We start from the raw sequence: 21730 nt of genomic DNA on the forward strand, positions 1-21730 counted from the left end.
ACGGAGATTGTAGATTATCTTTTAAAATTAAGTAAGTAAATAACCAATTTTAATTTAAAGATTTTATTATTTTTCACTTAGTCGTCACTGATATGGTCTTCAGATCATAACTTAATGACACATAATTTTGTAAAACAATATCCTAGATAATAACACGTCTACGCTTATTGCCGTGTGTCACCAAACTCGTGTTTTAAATTTAAATCGAAACATTTCCGTATATACCGTATGTCTAGTTTTAGAAATAAACGATGCAATTTTATTCTACTGGCTAAAAATAAATAGATACGTTTTAATAAATATTACATAATAAAGAGCAGTTTCAGTTGGATGTATCTCTGATAAGACGAAAGATCCGTTTTGTGATGATTCCTCACTTTATAGTATAACAACAAAAAAAAAATAACAAAACTGCTTGGGTTTACATTCATAAGACAAAAAAATGTAACAATTTGTTTTACATATTCAAATATACAATGAAAGAACACGCGAATAAAGATTCTGCCTTATTTAAATAAAAATGTTAATAAAAACCTATACAACATAAACACCAGCATCTTCAACCACAATATTGCAACTTTCAGATTTAGGCTCTGTTGTCATCTTTACCTTTGGTTTTTTCAAATTACAATCTCTCTTCAATTTAGATGCTAAAGCTTCAACGTCGCTTTTCAATCGGTAGTCGCTACAACATAACAACGTAAAGAATTACGACACAATACATAAAATGAGTGATCACAATTTTTTCAGAAATAAAGGCAAACTTCACTCCATGAAATGTGCAAGAATATAATAAGAAGTCTAAACATGAGTTAGCCTTCCAAGACCTATGGCTTTCGGTAATCCATTGAATAATTGTTTAATTAACCATATCCAGAGACTTGTAAAAAGTGATAAAAAGGGACGAGGAGATGCATTATAAATGTATTCATTTATGTGTTAAATACTCACATGTAATTGATACGACAGCAATAAATACAGGAACCCAAAACACATATAGTTGCACAAGATACGAATAAAATTACGGATATTATAACACCTTGAAATACACTTAAGATTTCTAAACGGATTTTATCTGAAACAAATGAAAGTAATTTCAACAATAGTTAACTAAGCTGTTAACGCAAAATAAAATAAAATTATTTTGAATGTTCAACAGTTTATGCTTTTTTCAATTATCAAACGCTATTAAGAAAGTGGATCAGTAACAATTATTTACACAGTAAACACTACAACGAAAACTTAGATTATAGTAACGCTATTAAAGTTGACAAAATTTGTAACAAAACGATCATACAAAACTGTCCAGTTCTCTTAATAAGAACTTTGTTCGTACTTCCCAAAGCTTGCAAGAATTATTTATATATTTCAAAAACTTTACAATGTTCATCTTACAACTATATAATTATCTCTTATTTTAGTCATCGTCGTCATGTCAGCTGATAGACCCTCACTGCAAAGGATAGGCCTCCCCAAAAGGTCGCCACGATAATTGGTCTTGCGCTGCCCACATCCAGCGATTACTCGCGGCCTTGACTATGTCCTCTCTATCCAATGCGGCGTGAGTAGACCCTCCTTTAATTTTACATGTCATTTATTCACAGATAAAGTCAAAGAGTTGAGCAATTACGTTAATGACAGCTTGCTTAAGGAGCCATGGAGATTCGAAGACAAACGAAATTAGTTGACATTGCTCAGTGGATTGACAAATTGAAGAGGCAGTGGGTAGATCGTATTGCATGCGCAACGTATCATCGCTGGGCCCTTAATGTTTTGGAGTGGAGACCAAGGACTAGCAAGCGCAGCGTGGGACGCCCAACCACAAGGCGGACAAACGACTTTATTAAGGTCATCAGAAGACAACGGGTGCAGGCTTCTACCTTCTGGTCTTTTAGAAATGTAGGGGAGCCTATGTCGAGAAGTAAATATCCTATTGTTGAAATGGTAACGATGAAAACAAAAATAAATTAATAAAACTTCCTTACCCTGTGTGTCATATTTCTCAGTCAAACTTTGTAAAAGAAGCTTAATGTTCATGACGCAATCATGAACAGTTTCATTATAAAAGAAACCACTGAAAAAAAAAAAATATTTTTATAAACTACACAGCCCGCTTTATCCCTCACAACATTGTCATTTCAAATGGTACTGTATTGAGATTTAAATTAGTTACAGACAAGGCTAATCATTTTTCGAGAAAAATGCTATTTCTTTCGTCATATTTAATATGACACAAGTTCGATTCACTTATTCAATCTTATGAGATCACACCTATTAATTACACTAAATACTAACTTACATCGTCATTGGCTTTACTTAATAAGTAATAGCTTGTGAGTTTTTAATCCCAATAGCGCAAAATATTTTGCACAAAATATTATGAGTAAGCTCTTTGTATGTGGTTTGTAGAGCTATCGAAACTTCTGTACCGCGCCTTAGACAAACGCGCGACAAGTTTTGGGGAATATCGGCCGCTTTGTTCAGTCAGTCCACCGGCAACGCTTTCAGTAGTAACGCACATATTCTTTTTTATAAGCGGTTTTGGTAACTCTATAGTCCAAAGTGTGAAAAGCGCTAATTTTGGTAATGAGCAATATCGCACTTTTCAATGAAAGTCTTTACTTCGTTAATGTTGACTTTTTCTTTAAAACACATCAATTCTTTGACATCCGTCGATCTAAATTCATTAGACAGGGGTAACGCCAGAAAAAGCAACACAACACAACTTAACTAAACTACGAGAAAAGGATGCGTTTACATATAACCAATACATCAGTGTTCCTTTCCTTTGAACAATATGAATGCGTTCCCTTCTATTGATAATTGTTCTTTTTTAGGAAACAAATTTACCTAAACATTGAAACAATTAATGAAAATTTAGTTATTGATGTGGACGAGAGACAAAGTGAATCATATAAACGAATTAATGGATAATGTTAAAAAAATCGTTGTTTGCCCTCTTTTAAAAAAGCAGGCATGTTTAAATGTCATTATTTTTTTATCCGTTAACGGCTACTGCAATCATCTTCCCCTTTCATTCGTTAAAAAATTTCGATACCTTATACATTTGATTATTTATGACTATTATGACTACAATTTCATTCCTGTGTAACTTGTAGATATCTTAACCCTAATCAAAACAGACATCATTTATGGAAGCAATAAAAGCAAGAGGTACGAGAGATGTTTCTTTAAAAAGTCTATGAAATGACTTTTCAGTATAAGATAACTTACATGGTATTATTACAACCATCAATTTGTGCAACGCAATCATTCTCTTCTTCGCAGTCTGTAGATAACTGAAAATATATATTTTTAATTTACCAATTATTCACATTAAAACTTTTTATAATAAAATCGATAAAATGTACGCACACTATCGTTATTTGATCCACTGGCACAATCTAAACAAAAAACAAACGGTTGTTATCATTAATTTTAATGTCTTGTTAAATATTGAAAAAACAATATTCTTTAAAATTGAAACATACATATATGTGAAATTAAAAAAACAATAAAGACTAGTATTACGTTGAACTTGAAAATAGTCATTATTAATATAGTTTAAACAAATTGTAAAGATTTAAACGCCACTTTCACTAATAAATAACAATATATCGCAAGTTGCAATGAAATTATTTTATTTTAATATTAAATTTTCTTTCTTTGATTATAGACTAAAGATATATTAAAACCCTAACCCGTCCTTAACTAAACAGGATTGTAATAGTTTCTGCAACTGTGGGACGAAAATAGTGTGACCTCGAACTAATTATAGCAATTTTTGTCAAATAACCTGCTCAAACTTTAAGCAGTTAAACTTTTAGATTATTAAAATCAAATAATCTAGAATATTTATAAACTAAATAATAACAGGTAATTTAAAAAAATGAAATAATTATAAAGTGCTAATGAAAAACAAACCAAAGAGAAAAATGTTTATTAATAATTTAATGTACTAGTTACTATTAAATTAGTTTCTAACTTTCGTTTACTAACATGAAAGACATAAAAAATATTATTTAAAAAAACATAAATATAAAGTATCTTTATATATTAGTGAGGCATTCAATTATCAGAATTATTAAAAAACTGATTAATATTTATTAAGTTTTAATTTTTATTGTGTTCGACGTTATTTTATTCAATTATATGACATAATTTAAATTAAATTTTACATTACCATGTAGTCAATTTTTACACTTAAAGCCAGCTGAAAGTTAATATTGGTTCTACTTTTTAAAATTAGTCATATATAAAAATATAATAAAGATGTAATACTACATATAAAACACTATAGCATAAGTGATTTTATTAATAAAAATTATAAAATTAAGGATTATTTATCTTTATAATGAAATTTGTTGTCTGTGGCTTAGTTTAAGCGAGACAGTAGATTCGTGAAAGACAAGTGTAATCAAAAAACCAGTTTATTTACCGATCACCGACGATCGGTCGACCGGTGGGACGCGGTAAAAGTTTGTTACGTATCGTGTATTAAATATTTCCTTTAATTTATTTTAGATACTTAAAGCGACGGTAATAGTAACCACTTTCTACTATTATTCTTTTTTCCCGTTGATTCTACGCCATAATAATACTATGAAACGTTTTTCATAAAATATGTGGGAGAGACGAGTATTTTAGCAAGTGTGTCGCAGTGGTTCAAATTTCGAATCTGGTGAACTTTTGTGCATTCACGTGAAAACTTGTGTTTTTTTTATTTTGTTACATATTGTTATTGATTTAATAATTGCCACAACTAATCGTACCTGTACATTTGAGTGAAATTCTTGCAAATTTCTATTGACTGGGAAAACGGTAAGTAAAAGTTTTCGTGTTTTATGAATATTACTTAGAATATGCTTCTTGTTTAATATGAAATACCTATCTTTTGCACACACTGATCAGCCTGAAAAAGTACGAATTTTAAAAAACTACTTATAAGTCTGTGTGCTTTCCCTAGATTTCAAATTTTATCCAACTACTGAATTATAAGGTAAAAATAAATTTGCTCATAAAGTAATTCTAATAATTTATTATTATATACAATAAAAAACTTTTTCATTATAGACAACTATTATTACAAAGGTAACAGGTGAGTACAAATTTCTCAAAGTCAATCAATTGTTATTCCAACTTGAAGATGTCTCTATCTATTGTCTCTCTACCTGTCAAATGTTATCTATTGTAAAGAAAGTAAGAAGTTGTACTGTTATTAGTAACAGCTAAGACACTATATACCATATACTATGGCATATCAGAGACTGCTTAGATTGTTTATAGCTACACCTAGAAAAATTAGCCAAATAAAAATCTAGTATGAACAACTTGTTTAGCGAAGCAATATCTGTGAAAAATATAGTGGTGTGGAAGAAATTATAACACACTAAAATTAGGTTAAGTTACATATAACTAATTAGATGGATTCTACAAGAATTTATTCATGAACAAGTTACACTAATTACAAGGACTCTAGTTTCAACAATTTTTGTTTGAAGGATCAAGATGTAATACAATTTAACGTTTTCAACCATCTTTTAAGATACACTTACAAATTTTTTTTTATTTTCTTTCAGATGATTATCTCCACATTACATTCCCACAGAACATTTAAAATGCATTCCTGATGACTGCAACATCCAGCAAGATTGGCCAAGACATGCAGCCATGGCAAGTGGGAAGGTCCTGTATTCAATAGCTGTTGTCATCCTTGGCTTCATTTGCTTTATTGTTGGAGCAATTGCTGTTGGTCTACCGACATGGGGCTATTTCTTTAGTTGTGAGTATTATGTTTTATATTATGATCATTGTTGAATAACAATTTTGTCTCATTTGTCATCTATATCAAATTTGCCACTGTTATTAAAGAATGCGGAATTAATAATAACATTGTTAGTTTCAATATTCTTAACAAACTCAAATTAGTCTTCATACAGTTTAAAACACAATATTTATATTGTAAGTTACTAAATTGAATACATTCATGTTATTTCATGCCTATTTTTAAATGTTTTTTTAATAAGGTTGAGTCAATTTTTGCACCTCATATTGAGACAATTAATTAACTCTATATTAGGTGTGAAAATTTCAACTTGTTGAGTTGTGTGTGTAATTTTTAACTGATAATGACATTCAACCGCTCTTTTGTTCTCTTAGTTCTTGGTCATATGGAACAAATTAGAACTTTATTCTATGATTAATCTGATGCCTTTTAAGTAATGATTTGGAGTACATTTTGTATTTTCACATTTTACTGTCTTGTGTGGTAAAATTTATCTATCCTTTTAGTCAAAATCTCTATGTAAATACAGCCTATTTTAATTTAAAGCTACATATATGCACAGTGGCGTAGCTATGATATTTGGGGCCTGGGGCAGATTGGGGCTTGGTGCCCCCTCCCCCCCTAAAGAGTCTAAATAATTTCAAAATTCAGAACAGATTGTAGTTTATATTTATTTTTTTGGTTCAAAATAATAATAAATATATATAAAATAACATAAGATCTTAATAAAATTTTTTGGGAAAATTTAAAAACGAACATTCCTCGCTTTTTGGCCTGCAAAGTCAATAATCACATTTTCAAAATCAATAGTGTCGACTAGTTCATGTTCTATTGACATTATTGCAAGATTATTTAATCTATTTATCATTAAATAATCTTACAATAATGTAATAATTTATTATTTTGTCATTTAGGGCCCTTTTAAAAAACACTATGTGTTTTGCGAATGAAAAGCTGAAACACCGTGTATATTATAATTTGTAACGGTTTACTTTTTTTTTAATCTTCATATTATTTTACAACTTTTTTAGCACAAAAATAGTAAAATTCGATATTCTTTACTTTAAATTATGGTTTTCATTTTTCTTTTAACATTTCATTATTCATCATTTAAAAAAAAATTCAAAAAAATTATTTTCAACTTTGGTGCCCCCTCTGCTTGTGGTGCCTGGTGCGGGCGCCCCGTTCGCCACCCCCTAGCTACGCCACTGTATATGCAAAAGGAAAAGTTGAATAAACTTATCAGATTAGGATTTGTAGGACCATGTAGTGTAAATAAATTTATTTTTGTCAACATTTTACAGTGTTGTATATTTACTGTATTTAAATATTAACATAGATATATATTCATTAACAATGGTTTAAATTTTTCTTATTTTTATACTACTTGATAACCATATTTATTAATATAAAAACTAATCACCCTTGTGTTGCCTTGGTGCACGTAGATGCATATCAATATCAAAATAATTCTTTCAGATGATTCTGACATTCAATCGGTCCCGTCATACCATTGTGAGTATCATTTAGAAATACAAGTAGCATTTGTTTGCATATTTTGCTATAGGTGGTGGATATTAAATAAACATTTTTTTTGTAGAATTTTGTCATTGCATGAAACTTAGCATTACTATGAGGTAGTTGAAATGTATGTCGGGAGATTATTTCGTTATTAGATAATTGCACTCATTAGATGTAATGCACTTGACTTGACTATAATTATTGATTGCAAAATAATATAAAGTTTAATTATGATTGTAGTAATTATTAGTAACAATGAGTCATTAAACTAATTTTATTACGCAACTAGTTTCATGACAAATAAACGTAACCAGAAAAAAAGGCTTGTTTGAAGTGGCAGGAGGCTGAAAAGCTCTCGAGAGGCAACCACGAGCCTACCATGATTAAATAACGTATATAATAATAAATTACATATTTATTCCTTTTAATCATATGAATGATATTTTTTTTCTTAAAATATTTCGTGACTCATTATTGAGAAATTCCTTTAAAGATTTATTTTAGTTAAAGTTTCATATGCGATTATTTTATCCCATGTCGGGCAATAGATGTTAATGTTTAGGCTTATAAGGTAATAATTCTTAGAAACGGAAATTTGTAAAAAAAAAACATCGCCATGAACGCGACGGAAGTTGCACTTCCAGACATGTTTAAAAAACGAAACACGCTCTTTCTCATCTTTTTACTTATCTTGGCTGTTCCCTTTCTAAAACATTTAGATCTCAGTATGCTATTTGTTTTTTTTTTGTTACTATCAATTATTTATTTGCTGCCTTTTTCATATAACTCGTGCAGGATGAACCACTGATTTATTTTTAAAATCTAAGCTACTTGCTAGAAACGTTGGTAGTCAACTATTTTCCCTTTGCTTTCTACGTGCCTGTTATTTTCAAGATAAATTCTTGTATTAATGAGTAAAATCTTGAATAAACATGTCTAAAGCGATGTGATTGGGAAGATGTTAGTAATCTTATAATAGCAACCGATCGGGCCATACTTCGTTCCTAAAAGCTCAAGCTTCATTAAGCATCCGCATAAGCGATCTAAAAGTATAGTAGACCTTCCAATCTTGTGGAATATCCAAGGTAAAGGCAAGTAAATATAAAAATAAAACAAAAATAAAAATGTAAAAAGTACTATTGATATATTGATATATAGATGAATAAAGGAAAATATGGAAAGCAATGAAAGATTATATAAAGAATAAAGGAGAGATGTACGGAAGATATTGAGGACAAAAATAAAAAAATAAAATAAAGTTCCTGTACCCAACAACAGGATGTACGATAGGCCTCCAATAACGAGGATATTAAAAAAATGTAACAGCTAACGCATAGAATTAGAAGAATGAGTTACTATAAAGAGTTTTAGTCTAAGCACCTAAGCTCTACCACCTCCAAATCTAAATAACGAAAAAAAATGAATACATATTCCTTTTTCGAAATTCTCTTGACATCCTGTTGGCCAGATACTTTTAAAACAAAATTTTTCATACGTCACGTTTAAACATAGAATGCTACGACTCATCAGACTAGAAATTTCACTGTCTCCGCCGCCACAAAATAGTTGTTACGCATTGCTATTAGAAGGCAGAATTAATGGCTATATAATATATATACAAAGAGGGCCTTTTCTAAAATAACCGCTAAATAAAATACTGCTCTCTATATATGTATAATTTTTCTCTAGGCTTTATAAAATTAATTAACTGTATTGTCTTCAAAATTATAACGTAACAAATTGAAAAACTTGATTAACACAAGTTTTAAAGATAATTATATTACAGACAATTTACTTAAGGCTATTTGTGAAAGAGACCTCAAAAAGAACACTGAGCGTTTTTTGGTTTCATTCCAATAAGGGCGTTGTTATCCCAGCGAAGTAATCAAGTCGAAGTATATCATTATAATGCAGGTTAGTTCGAACCCATTTATGATCCAAAATTAATATTGAAACTAGTAAAATTTAACAGAATCATGTCTTTAAATTTTAAACAGATAAGTTGTAAGGTAAATTATGTGTTGATATTTTATTGCGTAGATTTTATATATACATCACACTATCTACTAAACGAGCGTAAATAGTATAACTTCGTGACATTGATATTCAGAGCGAAAGTAATAATGTCTTAATAAAAAAAAAAAACTACAAATCCTGCTTGTAATGACACGAAGCATGGTATTGATCCAACGCCAAGACAAAGGTTTGTAATAAGTTTGGTTGTGTTCCATGACTACCATTCTAAGATTAAACTAAGATTGCTAAAACGATTATAACAAAACCAAACAGATCAAGTATCTCATTTATTGATGTATTAGGGGGACTGGAAAGCAATGTCGTTTCTGTCGCCATATTTTACAGAAAAACCGATTCATTTTCACCGCTCCGGTATTGAAAATTTGTATACTAGATGACAAAAGGTTGTAGATAACGAAGGCGAATATATTGTTGATTAGAAATAAAAACTTATTAAAAATGTAATCGCGGGAATTTAACTTACGAAAGTGACATTAATTTGCAGTCCTAATATATGTTTTGTTTAGTTAAATTCTTTTCACGATAAAATGGTACACGTGTTTAGAAGGAATACAAATGATAAAGAAAAAAACATTAATTTACTATTTTTATTGCCTATTTTGGTAAGTAGGGATTTTAAAGATATTACTATACTTTATACATCACATCTTTATCACTACAAATAAAAAATGAGGAGATAACCAGAAAAAATTATGTCACCAACGTAGGTCTAAGAATTGCTCGTCAGAAGTGGTATTGACCAGGGCACATCGCCTGTGCAACCGATGATCTTTGGGGCAAAAGGATCTCAAGTAACGAGCAAGAGCGGCGTAGGTAGACGCCCACTAGTTAGACCGACGAGATACGGTTGCGGAAAATCGCTAGATGCGGGCAGGGCAGGACAAGAAGATTGTAGCGATCTTTGGAGGAGGTCCATGTCTTGGAGTGAGTGTCCATGGGCTGAAAATAAAAAGATACAATTTCGATACGCCACGATCTAATTCGTTACAATTTTATCGCCGTTAATATTGTTTGCATGCTCAGTACAGGTTCTAACGTATAAATATCGTAGCGAGGTTTCAAATAGGCTTTCTTAATGTGTCCATATTCGATAAAACAGTGGAGTAAGGACTTCTGAAGAACCTATCTCTGTACAGTCTTTACGCTTTGTAAACAAAAATTAAACTTATTGATATCTTACGGGTCTCCGCTTAACCTAGACCTTGGCTGGCTAATGGCCTCTTTTGGACTCTTGAAAGTTTTCTTGGAATGTTCTTTAGAGCTGTATGAATAGACGCTTTGATTTTCTTAGTTACAATATTTTTTCTCATCAGTAAAGAAAGAACAATCGTACGCTGCACGCCAATACTTAGTACCTATGATCGGTCGGACCATCAAGTAAGAATTTATTTTGTTAGCGACTAATGTCATTAAGATTTCTAAATTATATAAATATTAGAAATCAAACATTGACTAGAATAGCTCCTTAATAATTTTGAAAATATTTTTGTTTAATGTTTATTTAAATATTTTGATATTTATGACAATAAATTAAAGATAATGTGTACGTAGATATACTTGTGGATGCCTAGTTTTAATAACTTAATAGTTATTTATGCATTTTATTTAGAGCAAATTCTTTATTTCATTCTTTATTATTTAGTTACAAAACAAATGTAACAAAAACGAAAAGAAAGATCTCCCACATCGCAGTTAACAATGGGTTCTCATCGCCTTAATGACTGCAATTTTATATTGAAACTAATATACTCATTATTTGTAATGATAATTAAAATAGTTTCATAACATTTTAACTAATCCACTCTTCTAACAATCACACTAAATTCATGACCTTATTCTATTACTCTGTATATTTTATCTGTGTTTTCGCTATGGGTGAAGGTAAAATATTTATAAAAACTCCCCGTGAGCTGCGAAGCAAATTATTTAGGTCACCAGATCGATGCAGTTTGCAGGCGATATCGTCAACTAACTCGCGGCTGTGGTCTACATTTTATTCAAATGACTATAAACAGGATTCCATTAGATTTTTAATCATTTTATCACACCCCATGTCTCTTTAAATTACAATGAGTTCTGGAACCTTTAATTAATTTTTTTGATAAATAAACTACTCATTTTAAGACTAAACCATAAATTCTTCTTCTAACCATAGTTAATTCTATATTTTGTATATTTTTTCTGATTACTGGGAAAGACGACGTAGAAATAATTTGTAAATAATTATAATCGTCATAATTTCAGCCGAAGAGCGATAAGATCCGTTAAAAAGTGGTCGTCGTGAAGATTTTCCGATTTCGTACCAATATTTTTCGATATTCTTAAGAAAGGCATCTGCTACCTTAAGGCCTCAGCGGCTATCAGTTCTGCGTGCTATGTGGCCTGCTCATTGCAACTTTGACTAATCAGGACTTCGCGGTGGCCATTCAACGTGTCTCTTCGAATTTATTATTTATTAATATCTGTGCTGGTATTAGATGTGTGAAAAGTAGCCTTATCCTATTGAATATCAATGTCATGAAGTTATACTCATTGAGCTTTTGAAGATTAGGTTGCAATTATTAATAAGACACAAATATAGTTTATTGACGTTCACCTTTTACAATTCTACCTGTAGTTTTTCGTTGAGGGAAGGCGACGTAAGTGAGGAATGCAAAAAATACAACATAAACAAAAGAGGAATGAAACGATGACATTAAGACATAAAGAAGTTTTCCTTACATCTTAATGGGTGGTATGGTAATAAAAAAAGTTACCTACTATACCTGTGTACCCAGGAGAGGGAAAGTACGCAAGGTCCCCAATAGGGGTGTCATAGATAATAAAACATTTAAAATTGTCGTGTTAAAACGACATTTTTTGTTGCGTAAACCTTTTAATGCTAGATAGGGAAAGTTTTAAACGTAATATTGCCTCTGCTCGTTACTGACAATTTGCTCCATTACGTTATGAAAGTAATCTGTAAACTTTTATTATACTCGGGACAAATATTCTTATAAAAACCACACTTAATTTTTAAGTTTAGGATTCATTACTCGCCTAAAATTGGACAGGAATTGCGTGATAATATGTACAAAAATCAGATTAGATCTTTAATCCTTATCCGTCAAAATGGATTGCACGCATGCGCTTGCATTGTGTGAGTATTCTCATGTTAAAAAGGTGATTTATTTTCTATTTAATAATGCAATTTAATAAGAAATAAAATTAGAGATGGAAAGAAAATTATATGTAAGTAAAAATTTCCATTACATTACATATTTGCATCGTTGCCAAAAATGCCATTTAAATTATTTTGAAAACAATGATTGAAAATATATGTAAATGCTGTAAACGGGCGAATGTATAGGTTAGCATACAGCATACATTTATCAGCAAAAGCTATCGAAATACAATAGGCTAATAACTTCTGGCACGTATCTAACACCTTCACGGAAAAAGTAAACCATAATTAACTTTAATGTACGTTTTTTTAAAATGATTTTTCTTACTATATTATTACATTTCCTATTTCTGAAACTATTGATTTTTGGAAATGGTAGACGATACATTATTTGACACCAAATAAGCTATACAACCTCCTCTTTAAAGTTTTTACACCTATGGGTGGAACCGGAAAGTAATGTCGATTTCTTAAGTTAAATTCACGCGTCTACATTTTAACAAGTTTTTATTTCTTATCAACAATATATTCACCTTCGTTATCGACAACCTTTTGCCATCTGGTATACAAATTTTCAATGCTAGGCATCGGCAACGGTAAGAATCAATCGATTTTTTTGTAAAATATGGCGACAGAAACGACATTACTTTCCGGTGCCTCTAATATTTTCAATTACACTGTATATAGTGATAATGCTGAAATATGTCTCTTTAATTTATTTCTCGAATGGAATGCGATAATCCAGTGACTTCTGGCAGCACAAAGCCTGCAGGAAAAATAGTTAATTTTAATTATTCATTGTATTAATGCAAATTTTGGTAAACACTTTTTCTTACTACATTATTTTCGAAACAAATGATTTTTGGAAAAAGTGCAGTGTGCCTTAATTAGCAGTAAAGGAGCTTTACATTTACATTATAGCTTTTACATCTACAAAAAATCATCCTGTAAACATGTTTTGTGTTTTAAAAAATTCCATTCTATGTTTGCGAAATAAGATAGGCGGACTTAAATTATGAACCCAAGTCCCGTACCCACGCTGCATTTAAAAATGCGGCATGCCCGCTAAACGGGTCGTTGACCTTGAGACCTTTGTGACAAAACTTGTGGGAGATGTACCACAGCGCGCGCTTATGGAGTTGTTTTTCTTTATGAACCAACCGAAGTGCATTCAACTTGTAGAGTTAAAAATGCGCCATTGAATATTTTGCATTTTTATTATAATCTACAAGATACCGTTTTGACCAACATCTCTGCGACAATATATATACATTTATGATATAATTACGTAAATTGAATAACGGTGTCCTGGTATTTTTATTTTGCTTAAGCTTTTTTTATTTTGTGCCTTTCTTAGATTACGGCACTTTTGGAACCTAGAAGGCTTTAAGTTAAAAAATTCCATTATGGAGGAGCACCATCTGATTTTAATTTCTATGAAATTAGGCTCTTCTGCCTTTCTTTTCATGACGTACACGAATCCTTGCTATGATCGATCCCATGTGAATAATAAAATGCATGATTAATAAACATATTCTCATGTCTCTGACAATTGTTAAAGTACGTACATGATATAAAGTATAAAGTTAAGTATTTTTTAAACTTTGTTATTATTAAATCTATTAATGTTTAGGTAAAAGGTGATTCATAACACCACACAAGTAAACTGAAAAATAGACATGTTTTATTTCCACTTTCTCTTAAAGCAGCGAGGTCTAAAGTATGTTACTATTAATCACTTAACATTCAAACCATAAAGAACTATTAGATAGGAGACTCTAATTTTGGAAGAACTTTTTATCATGATCATTATCGTTTCAGCTGTAGGATATACACTGCTAGATATAGACCACCCCATAAATTTCCAACACGACCGATACTGCAGAAGCGGCCAACATTCAGCGTTTTCCGACAACCTCAATAATGTCTATGTCTACTTGCCGCTCCATGATCGTCACTCCGGAACCTTAAAGCCCCTGCGGCCGTTTTTTCTTCAAGCTATGTATTCGGCCTACTGCAACCTCTTCAATTTGCTAATTCCGCTTAGCTATATCGCTTACTTTTGTTAAGAAATTTCCTCATTACTATATATAATAAGGCACTTTTAATTACACACAAAACTTTTGAACATAGTAAATGGATAATATTTCAAGTATAGTTGATTCGTTCAGTACGGAATGTTGGCTTTGCGATCTATCCTCTATAATTTCAGTTCTACGTGAGATTTATCCCACTACAATAGCTGTTATTACAGAATCCCTCGTCTAACGTGTAAACTGCTACTTGCCCACTCTGCTTATAATTGTATATGATTTATAGCTGAAAGCTGCGTCGAGAGATAAGCATAAAAATTTATTATTGCAAAGGTTTGAAATAGAAAAGGAGAATGTATAAGTTTGAATTTCTCGGGAATATCGATTTTTTTTATCTACTTGATTTTTCTTTTCTCGATTCTTTTTTTTCTCTTTACTCGATTTGAATGTACTCGGTTCCATGTGTTTCTTGTGAGTCATTGTAATACAGACAAACAGCAGGGTATTCACTTGGTTGAAAGTCATACGTTGAGTATATGTTCGGTGTTGTCAACCTTTCTGACTCTTACATCTTTTCGAACTCGGAGTACGCGGATCCGGTTAAACATATTTAAATTATTCACAGCCAGTAATAGAAGGTTAAGTAAAACGCGACTAGTTCTTTTATCTCGTTTCTTTTTTTCTCTTCAAATGGAAGTATGTTTGTGGTTGAAGAATTGACGGCAGAAATATCACTATTAACGGGCAAGAGTTCTATCAACAGTAAATATATCCCAATACCCAAACGTGAAGAAATATCTTCAAAAATGAAATCCCTTTTTAACACAAATCTACGTTACGTACATATGTCTATCGACATTGATTATGGATGTTATTTGTAAATGATCTTTTCTTCGGCCCCTCAGTGATTCTTTTCATTCGGAATTTTTAACACGTATTACATCAAGGCTCCCTTAAAAATGCATTATAGACTAAACGCCCGAAGCGCTCTGCCATCTCTAGTCTATGAACCAACTGACTGTTTAATGTGTCTAATTTATCATATAATATATTTAAATAGTTTAATGAACAAAAACTTGTAAAAAATGTCACTGTAAGAGGGTTTTTTAGTAATAATAAAGCTCGGGAATGAATTTCTCTTCTACTGTATTTTGTATATTGTGAAAGTAACCACAAAAAATAGTCTGCATATTGTGGTCTCTTCTCAGGTTAAAGCGCGTTTGAAAGAATCATAGCCTCATGCTATTATAGTACTTGCTTGGTTTCGGTTGAAGTTTATGCTGTCAGCCCGGGGGCTTTTACAGCTTCATCCAAACTGAGTTTACAGGGTCCATAGGGTCCGTAAGATTAAAGCTATTATAATGGAGTTTAATGTTATTACAGTTTTTAATCAGATTCCTCTAACCTATACGAATAGTCTCTAAAATTTTCAGTGCAAATCATGGAAATAAATAATATATATAAATTAATATATTTATTAGGACATTAGAGCTTCCTGGTTAAAAACAATAAAGTACTTACTTAGTTACGGTGTAAAGTGACATTAACTTGTATACAATTTATTGCTTACTTACAGTAATCATAAGTTCATCGTATTTGTTAACAACTATTCTCCTTACGGTTAATGATACAGTCTACTACGCTCTATTAAAAACGGTTCATTCAAACGTTATAAAAACAGCCGGGGATTATGATTGAACGTTTTTGTACATATCGTTTGCATAAAGAAAAAATTGTAGCTCATTTTTTCTGAACGGATCGTTGATAAAAAATCAGTTTACGTTAACAGTTGTTCCAAAATTCTGCATCATCTAAATATCGGTGGGAATAACACAATGGAGTAACTGTGATTGAGGTTTGCCAATGCGTGTCGTGTCCTATCAATGACTGACATGACAATGCTACTTTTGACAGCCGACGCCCTCGTTTTTAGAAGTCAAGTCAAATCGCAAGGCATGAGCAAACTTAGTATGGCTTGTAAACTTTTGTATAGCTCGCTTACCGACTGTGAGTTTTTTGGCAAACTCATACGAGCTATAGTAAGAATTATGCTCGGGATTTCTCTGTAAGATCGATTCGTAGACGAACGAAAGTAACTATTTTTACCCCGCGAATTGGCAAGTTGAAGTGGCAGTTGACAAGCCATATAACACGCATAACAGATGGCCGCTGGAACCTTAAGGTTGTAAATTAGAGGCCACGGACCGACAAGTGCAGTGCATCCATCTTCCTTAATAGAGTCCTTGAAGGAAGATGTACTTAGGCCACTTACAACCGGTCTTATTGGAAAACTCTTGGTATGGCCAATGTCCAGCAATGGACGTCATTCACTTAAAATGATGGTAGTGACCAAACATACATCTGCATTATATTAATAACTAACTTTTTTCTATTTTTCTATGTTATAGAAAATATATAATAATGATATAAACTGTGCATTTTGGCGTAGTTGTTTCCTATTCCCCTCTCTCCCGTCAACCTTCTAATCGTACAAATATACTATTAACCATGTTGCTTCCGCAGACCTCGTACTATTAGTATGTTTGACATGTTACAGTATTATTACTATAATGTCATAATAATAAACTATTACTTACTAAAATAAGTTTTCTATTTCGTACACTGCGATAGTTAATGTGACATATTGTAATGGTACACAATATTTTTTGTTGGATTAATTAAAGCATGTTTTTTGTTTTGATTGACCTGAATTTTTGACAAGCGTTTTTCTGTAAATTTTACATAATTTTTCTTCGTAAAATCCATAAACGTGTCTTAACAGAGTAAATTAAAAAATGAATCTAATTAATCGAGCCATTTTAGTAAATTTGTGCTTAACCAATACATTTAGTAGTTTCATTTTTTTTGTAGATTATCGACTAAACAGAATGATTAGTTATAACTGAAGAAGATTTAAAGGGGGCAGATATTCCTCATTTGCCAGCAAAAAAACATTAAACGTTGTACACCTATCACCAATAACTCTGTATGAAGTGATCACTCTGAAATACGTAACAATAATTTAATATTTCTTTTCGAATGCTACAGGCCAATAATTTATGCCAATACACATGCTGCAAGGGTAGGACAGTAAACTATAATTAATTTTAATATGTAGTAATTTAAATGTATCCTAGCGTGTACAATAAAGAATATTAAATAAAATAAATAAATAGATAATCCGAATTTAGAATTAGCCTTTTCTTGTTGTACTATCATAACGTAATTTATTATTTCTGTAATCATCAATTTTTACATAAAGTGTACCATTAATTGAATGCAAATAAGCTATTTGTTCACCTCTTTAAAGCTTTTATACAAAAAAATGTAATAGTATAAATCGCCCTGTACGAATTTAGATTAGTAAGTGAGAAGACGAGAAGGGCGTTCACCTGACGGTAAATAATACGTCTCGTCTCTTTAATTGTAATACAATATCGCAACAGCCCAGCCACGACGCTATTCATCTAGAAACATGAAATATGTCTCTTTAGCTCATTTATTTCGTCATCCAGTGCTTCCCAAACTATTATTTATTCAGTGATCCCTTTTAGACTTGTGCCACTGCTTGCGACGCCCATCAGCACTTTGAAAATTATCACCAGTGTAGTTGTAGTATATAATGATTTATGAAGTAAAAATTAAATGTAACAACATTATTTTTGATTAGAAATTGATAGAAATAATACTTAGACTTTTTGATCATCATCACATCAGCTATAGAACGTGTACTGCTGAACATAAGCCGTCCCCATACTTTTCTGTTAGGATCGGTTAGAAGTGTCCTGGATTCAGTGTCTTGTAACTACCTTAGCAAGGTTCTCTGTTGACTTTTAAACCTTTACAAAATAATATTTACATAATTTTATATATTTTTAAAATTAATTTTTATATTTGTCGGAAGCTTGTAAGACGTTTGGTGTTTTGAAACTTAACAGATGTGCTACTCTATTGTTAAAGGGACAGCTGTGTGTGTTTGTAGGGGTGTAAAGAAAGCCAGCCCAGTACCTGTATTCGATTGTTAGTACTACTTGGCTCCGCTTACCATGAGCATTACCGGAGTATAAACTCACCACAGTGTCGTCTGTGTGTACTGTTACAATACGGATCACAATACATGTAATATATTTATGTATATATTTGTGTACAATAAGTTATCGTTGGACATAGACATAGAATGATGAACGGTTTATTTTAACCAATAGGTTTGAAATGCCTAATTTACACTACAGTTATATGGAACACAATAACCATGTGACTTAGAGAGAGTACTTTTTCTAAGCGTTGTTTTTGTTCCGCTGTAAATCTCCGAGCGTCTCATTGTGCATGACATTGATGCTAAACGAAGCGCTAAGTCTGGCAATTTGTATCAGTGTGTTTTGAAAACCTATAACTTTTAATAATTACAGTGTCAATACTTGGTTGAATACGTCATCAATGCTAAAAATAATAACATTTTACTATTTATTTAGTACATTATAAAATTTTGCAAATAATTTTTTAAAACAACTTTAGGCTGTTATATGTCAGTGCATGATGTTATTGAATAGCTTAATGCTGCACGAATTAATGAGAGGCTTTAATTATTACCAGCTATATGTGAATGTATATATGGTATCTTAATTTATTATGCTTCCATACAACAGACATTCGAATATTTTTTATATATATAATTTCGACTTTTAGTTAACGAAATATCTAGAAATTATTTCATAGTTAAGTTGTAGACAATGGAGGTAGAGCGAAAAGCGTAACAGCAAAACTTCTATACGCTGCTGAGGAATTCAAACCATTCTAGAGAGAACATTTCTGTAATGAGAGTCCGGTTGATGAAGGTAAACTCTAACGTATATCTAGGAGAACTCTAAACCTGCTATACCCGGCCTCTCTACTCTACAAAGGTTAAATAAAGCAAAGGTTTTCATTGAAAAAATATTACGTGAGTCACTGGAAAGAAACGGCAGCACATTGCATACGAGCACGATTTAGGCTTTACGCAGATTTATTGAAATTGAGTCCGCGGAAACGGGAGGTCCGCGGACTATATTTACGCTAGGTGTAGACGTACGCACAAAGAGTGTAGTGTTAATTATGCGAAGCGAGGACTACTCGACGGTTAATCACTGGTAGGAATTAGGAAGAATACCCACGCGCCGACTGTTATCGGGTTCAATAAGTAGTGGAATAAATAGGAATTAAATAAAAGAATAAGAAAGAAATAGTCAACTAAAATAGATATAATAGTGTACCAGATGTTATCTATTTTGGGTACAGATGGCACGAACCCATAATGGAAATGAAATAATAATAGAATGAACAAGTAGTATTGTATATAGATTAAGTAGCATAAGTTAAAGTAGACATAAAAGCCGGTAAAGCTTTCCACAATAGTCTGGAAAGGGTTAAGGGGAATAGATTTGACTTACTTAATTATAATAAATAATAATAGACTAAGATAATAAAGGAATTAGAGTAGAGCCAAGAACCGATAAGATTAGGAAAAAAGAAATAAGAAAAAGATTAAGTAATAATGTAAAGAAAAATCAAACCGAAAAATTATTAATCCTATATAATACAGGTTTAATAAAAAAGTCTCTGCTACTCAACGGTAGAGGTGACGAGGCGTGAGAAAAAAGTGACATCTGAAAATAAGAAAATATTAATTTTAATATGAAGTAAGCCTAATTTGAAAACATTTTTCTTCCTTTAATATCATTTCGTTATTTATTATTGATGAAAATATTCATTATTGGATGCAGTGTATATTTTAGATCTAATACCCCTATAACCAATTATTGTGTAGATATTGTATTACATTTTATTAAACTATTATAGATTTACCGATAGCAAAGCTGGGTATACGTTTTCAAAATCTAGGCTATCAGTTAAGCAGGACTTGGCGGGATCGTTAAATTTATCGTCTTGCACTTTATGACTTATTGTTCTGCACAGTTCTTAATGATTTTACAGTTGCGCTACGGACTGACGCCTGCGAAACGCCACTGTGGCAGTCACGAGTGACTATTAGTCATTGTAGTTTCGATTTGTTACGTAATTTCAGATTCAATATTCCGCGGTAATATCACGACCGCCCGCTTTATAATAACATCAATGCTATCCATAATTTAGTTTATTTATCTTAAATATATACCTAACAAATAAATAAGACGGAATATTCGAATCTCTATTATTTTTGGTGTTAAAATTTTATGAATATTTACTTACGTTTTCACGTTTTAACGAAACAAAAAGATAAATAAACATAAAATCACTCATAGCGAAGATATACCATAATGCAGTGGCGTAGCTATGGTATTTGAGGCCTGGGGCAGATTGGGGCTTGGTGCCCCCCCCCCCCCTTGCGTGTGCCCTTTTAAAAAACACTTTATGTGTTTTGCGAATGAAAGGATTAAACACTGTGTATATTATAATTTGTAACCGTTTATTTTTTGTATTATTTTTCTTTCAACATTTCATTACAATCATTGAAAAAAAAATTTCAAAAAAATTATTTTCAACTTTGGTGCCCCCCCTGCTTGTGGTGCCTGGTGCGGCCGCCCCGCTCGTCACCCCCTAGCTACGCCACTGCCATAATGCTTTGCAGGCGGTCCCCTGCTAAATAGACCGACGACGAAGTTGAGGTCTCTGGATGCGGATAGCGCTAGATCGGTCATCGTTGCGATCTTTGTTGGAGGCCTATGCCTTGCAGTGGGCGTCTGTCGGCTGATATGTTGATGATGATGATGATAGCTGTTGTTAAATAATCCTGTAATAAGATAAAGATAAAATTCATTTATTCAACATTGGAACGGAATAAACTCCGTAACAATACATATTTTAATAAAGTTTAGCAATACAGATTCATACATGTACACTTTATCAGATAGCCTAAATTAAATCAAAATAATCAAACGACATCACTGCATAAGAGTGTTGTCATTAAAATATTCATTTATGAAATAATGAGACGTTTCCATTAAGTATTTAGAAGAACATATATATTTTTACAAATACTATTTCTTTAACTATTGTTTTGTCATATATAACTATTATTATATTATAAATACACATTAATATTAATTTATCTTAAGGATGTTAATTTAAGTTTTAAAAATCTTCGAATACATAACATTCTTTATAATTGTTTAAAGTAGACATTTGTTCAGTAAACATTTTACAACTGAATGATTA

The 21730-nt window shown here is 31.6% G+C and overlaps 2 protein-coding genes across 3 annotated transcripts in view; one reads left to right on the plus strand and one right to left on the minus strand.

Moving 5' to 3' along the window:
* Positions 1–104: 104 nt before the first annotated feature.
* Positions 105–3680, minus strand: LOC137923806 (uncharacterized). Its single transcript, XM_068767079.1, has 6 exons — positions 3492–3680; positions 3376–3404; positions 3235–3299; positions 1986–2074; positions 952–1075; positions 105–685 (listed from the first exon to the last, which is right to left on the minus strand). Exons 1-6 carry the CDS (start codon positions 3550–3552, stop codon positions 535–537), a joined length of 519 nt encoding a protein of 172 aa, XP_068623180.1. The 5' UTR covers positions 3553–3680; the 3' UTR covers positions 105–534.
* Positions 3681–4450: 770 nt separating this feature from the next.
* Positions 4451–21730, plus strand: part of LOC137923739 (uncharacterized) — a 60776-nt gene continuing 43496 nt past the window's right edge. Inside the window, exons 1-3 of one of the 2 annotated variants that reach the window (XM_068766999.1) lie at positions 4451–4821; positions 5580–5782; positions 7265–7300. In XM_068766999.1, coding sequence (XP_068623100.1) covers positions 5671–5782; positions 7265–7300 — 148 coding nt within the window. In that variant the 5' untranslated portion in view covers positions 4451–4821; positions 5580–5670. The remainder of the gene's footprint in view (positions 4822–5579; positions 5783–7264; positions 7301–21730) is intronic. The other variant, XM_068767000.1, reaches the window with a different exon arrangement.

Source organism: Battus philenor, unplaced genomic scaffold, assembly GCF_028537555.1.
Source record: "Battus philenor isolate CCGP_79_NKW_IND1 unplaced genomic scaffold, ilBatPhil1.0.hap1 SCAF_22, whole genome shotgun sequence".
NCBI classification, from domain to species: domain Eukaryota; kingdom Metazoa; phylum Arthropoda; class Insecta; order Lepidoptera; family Papilionidae; genus Battus; species Battus philenor.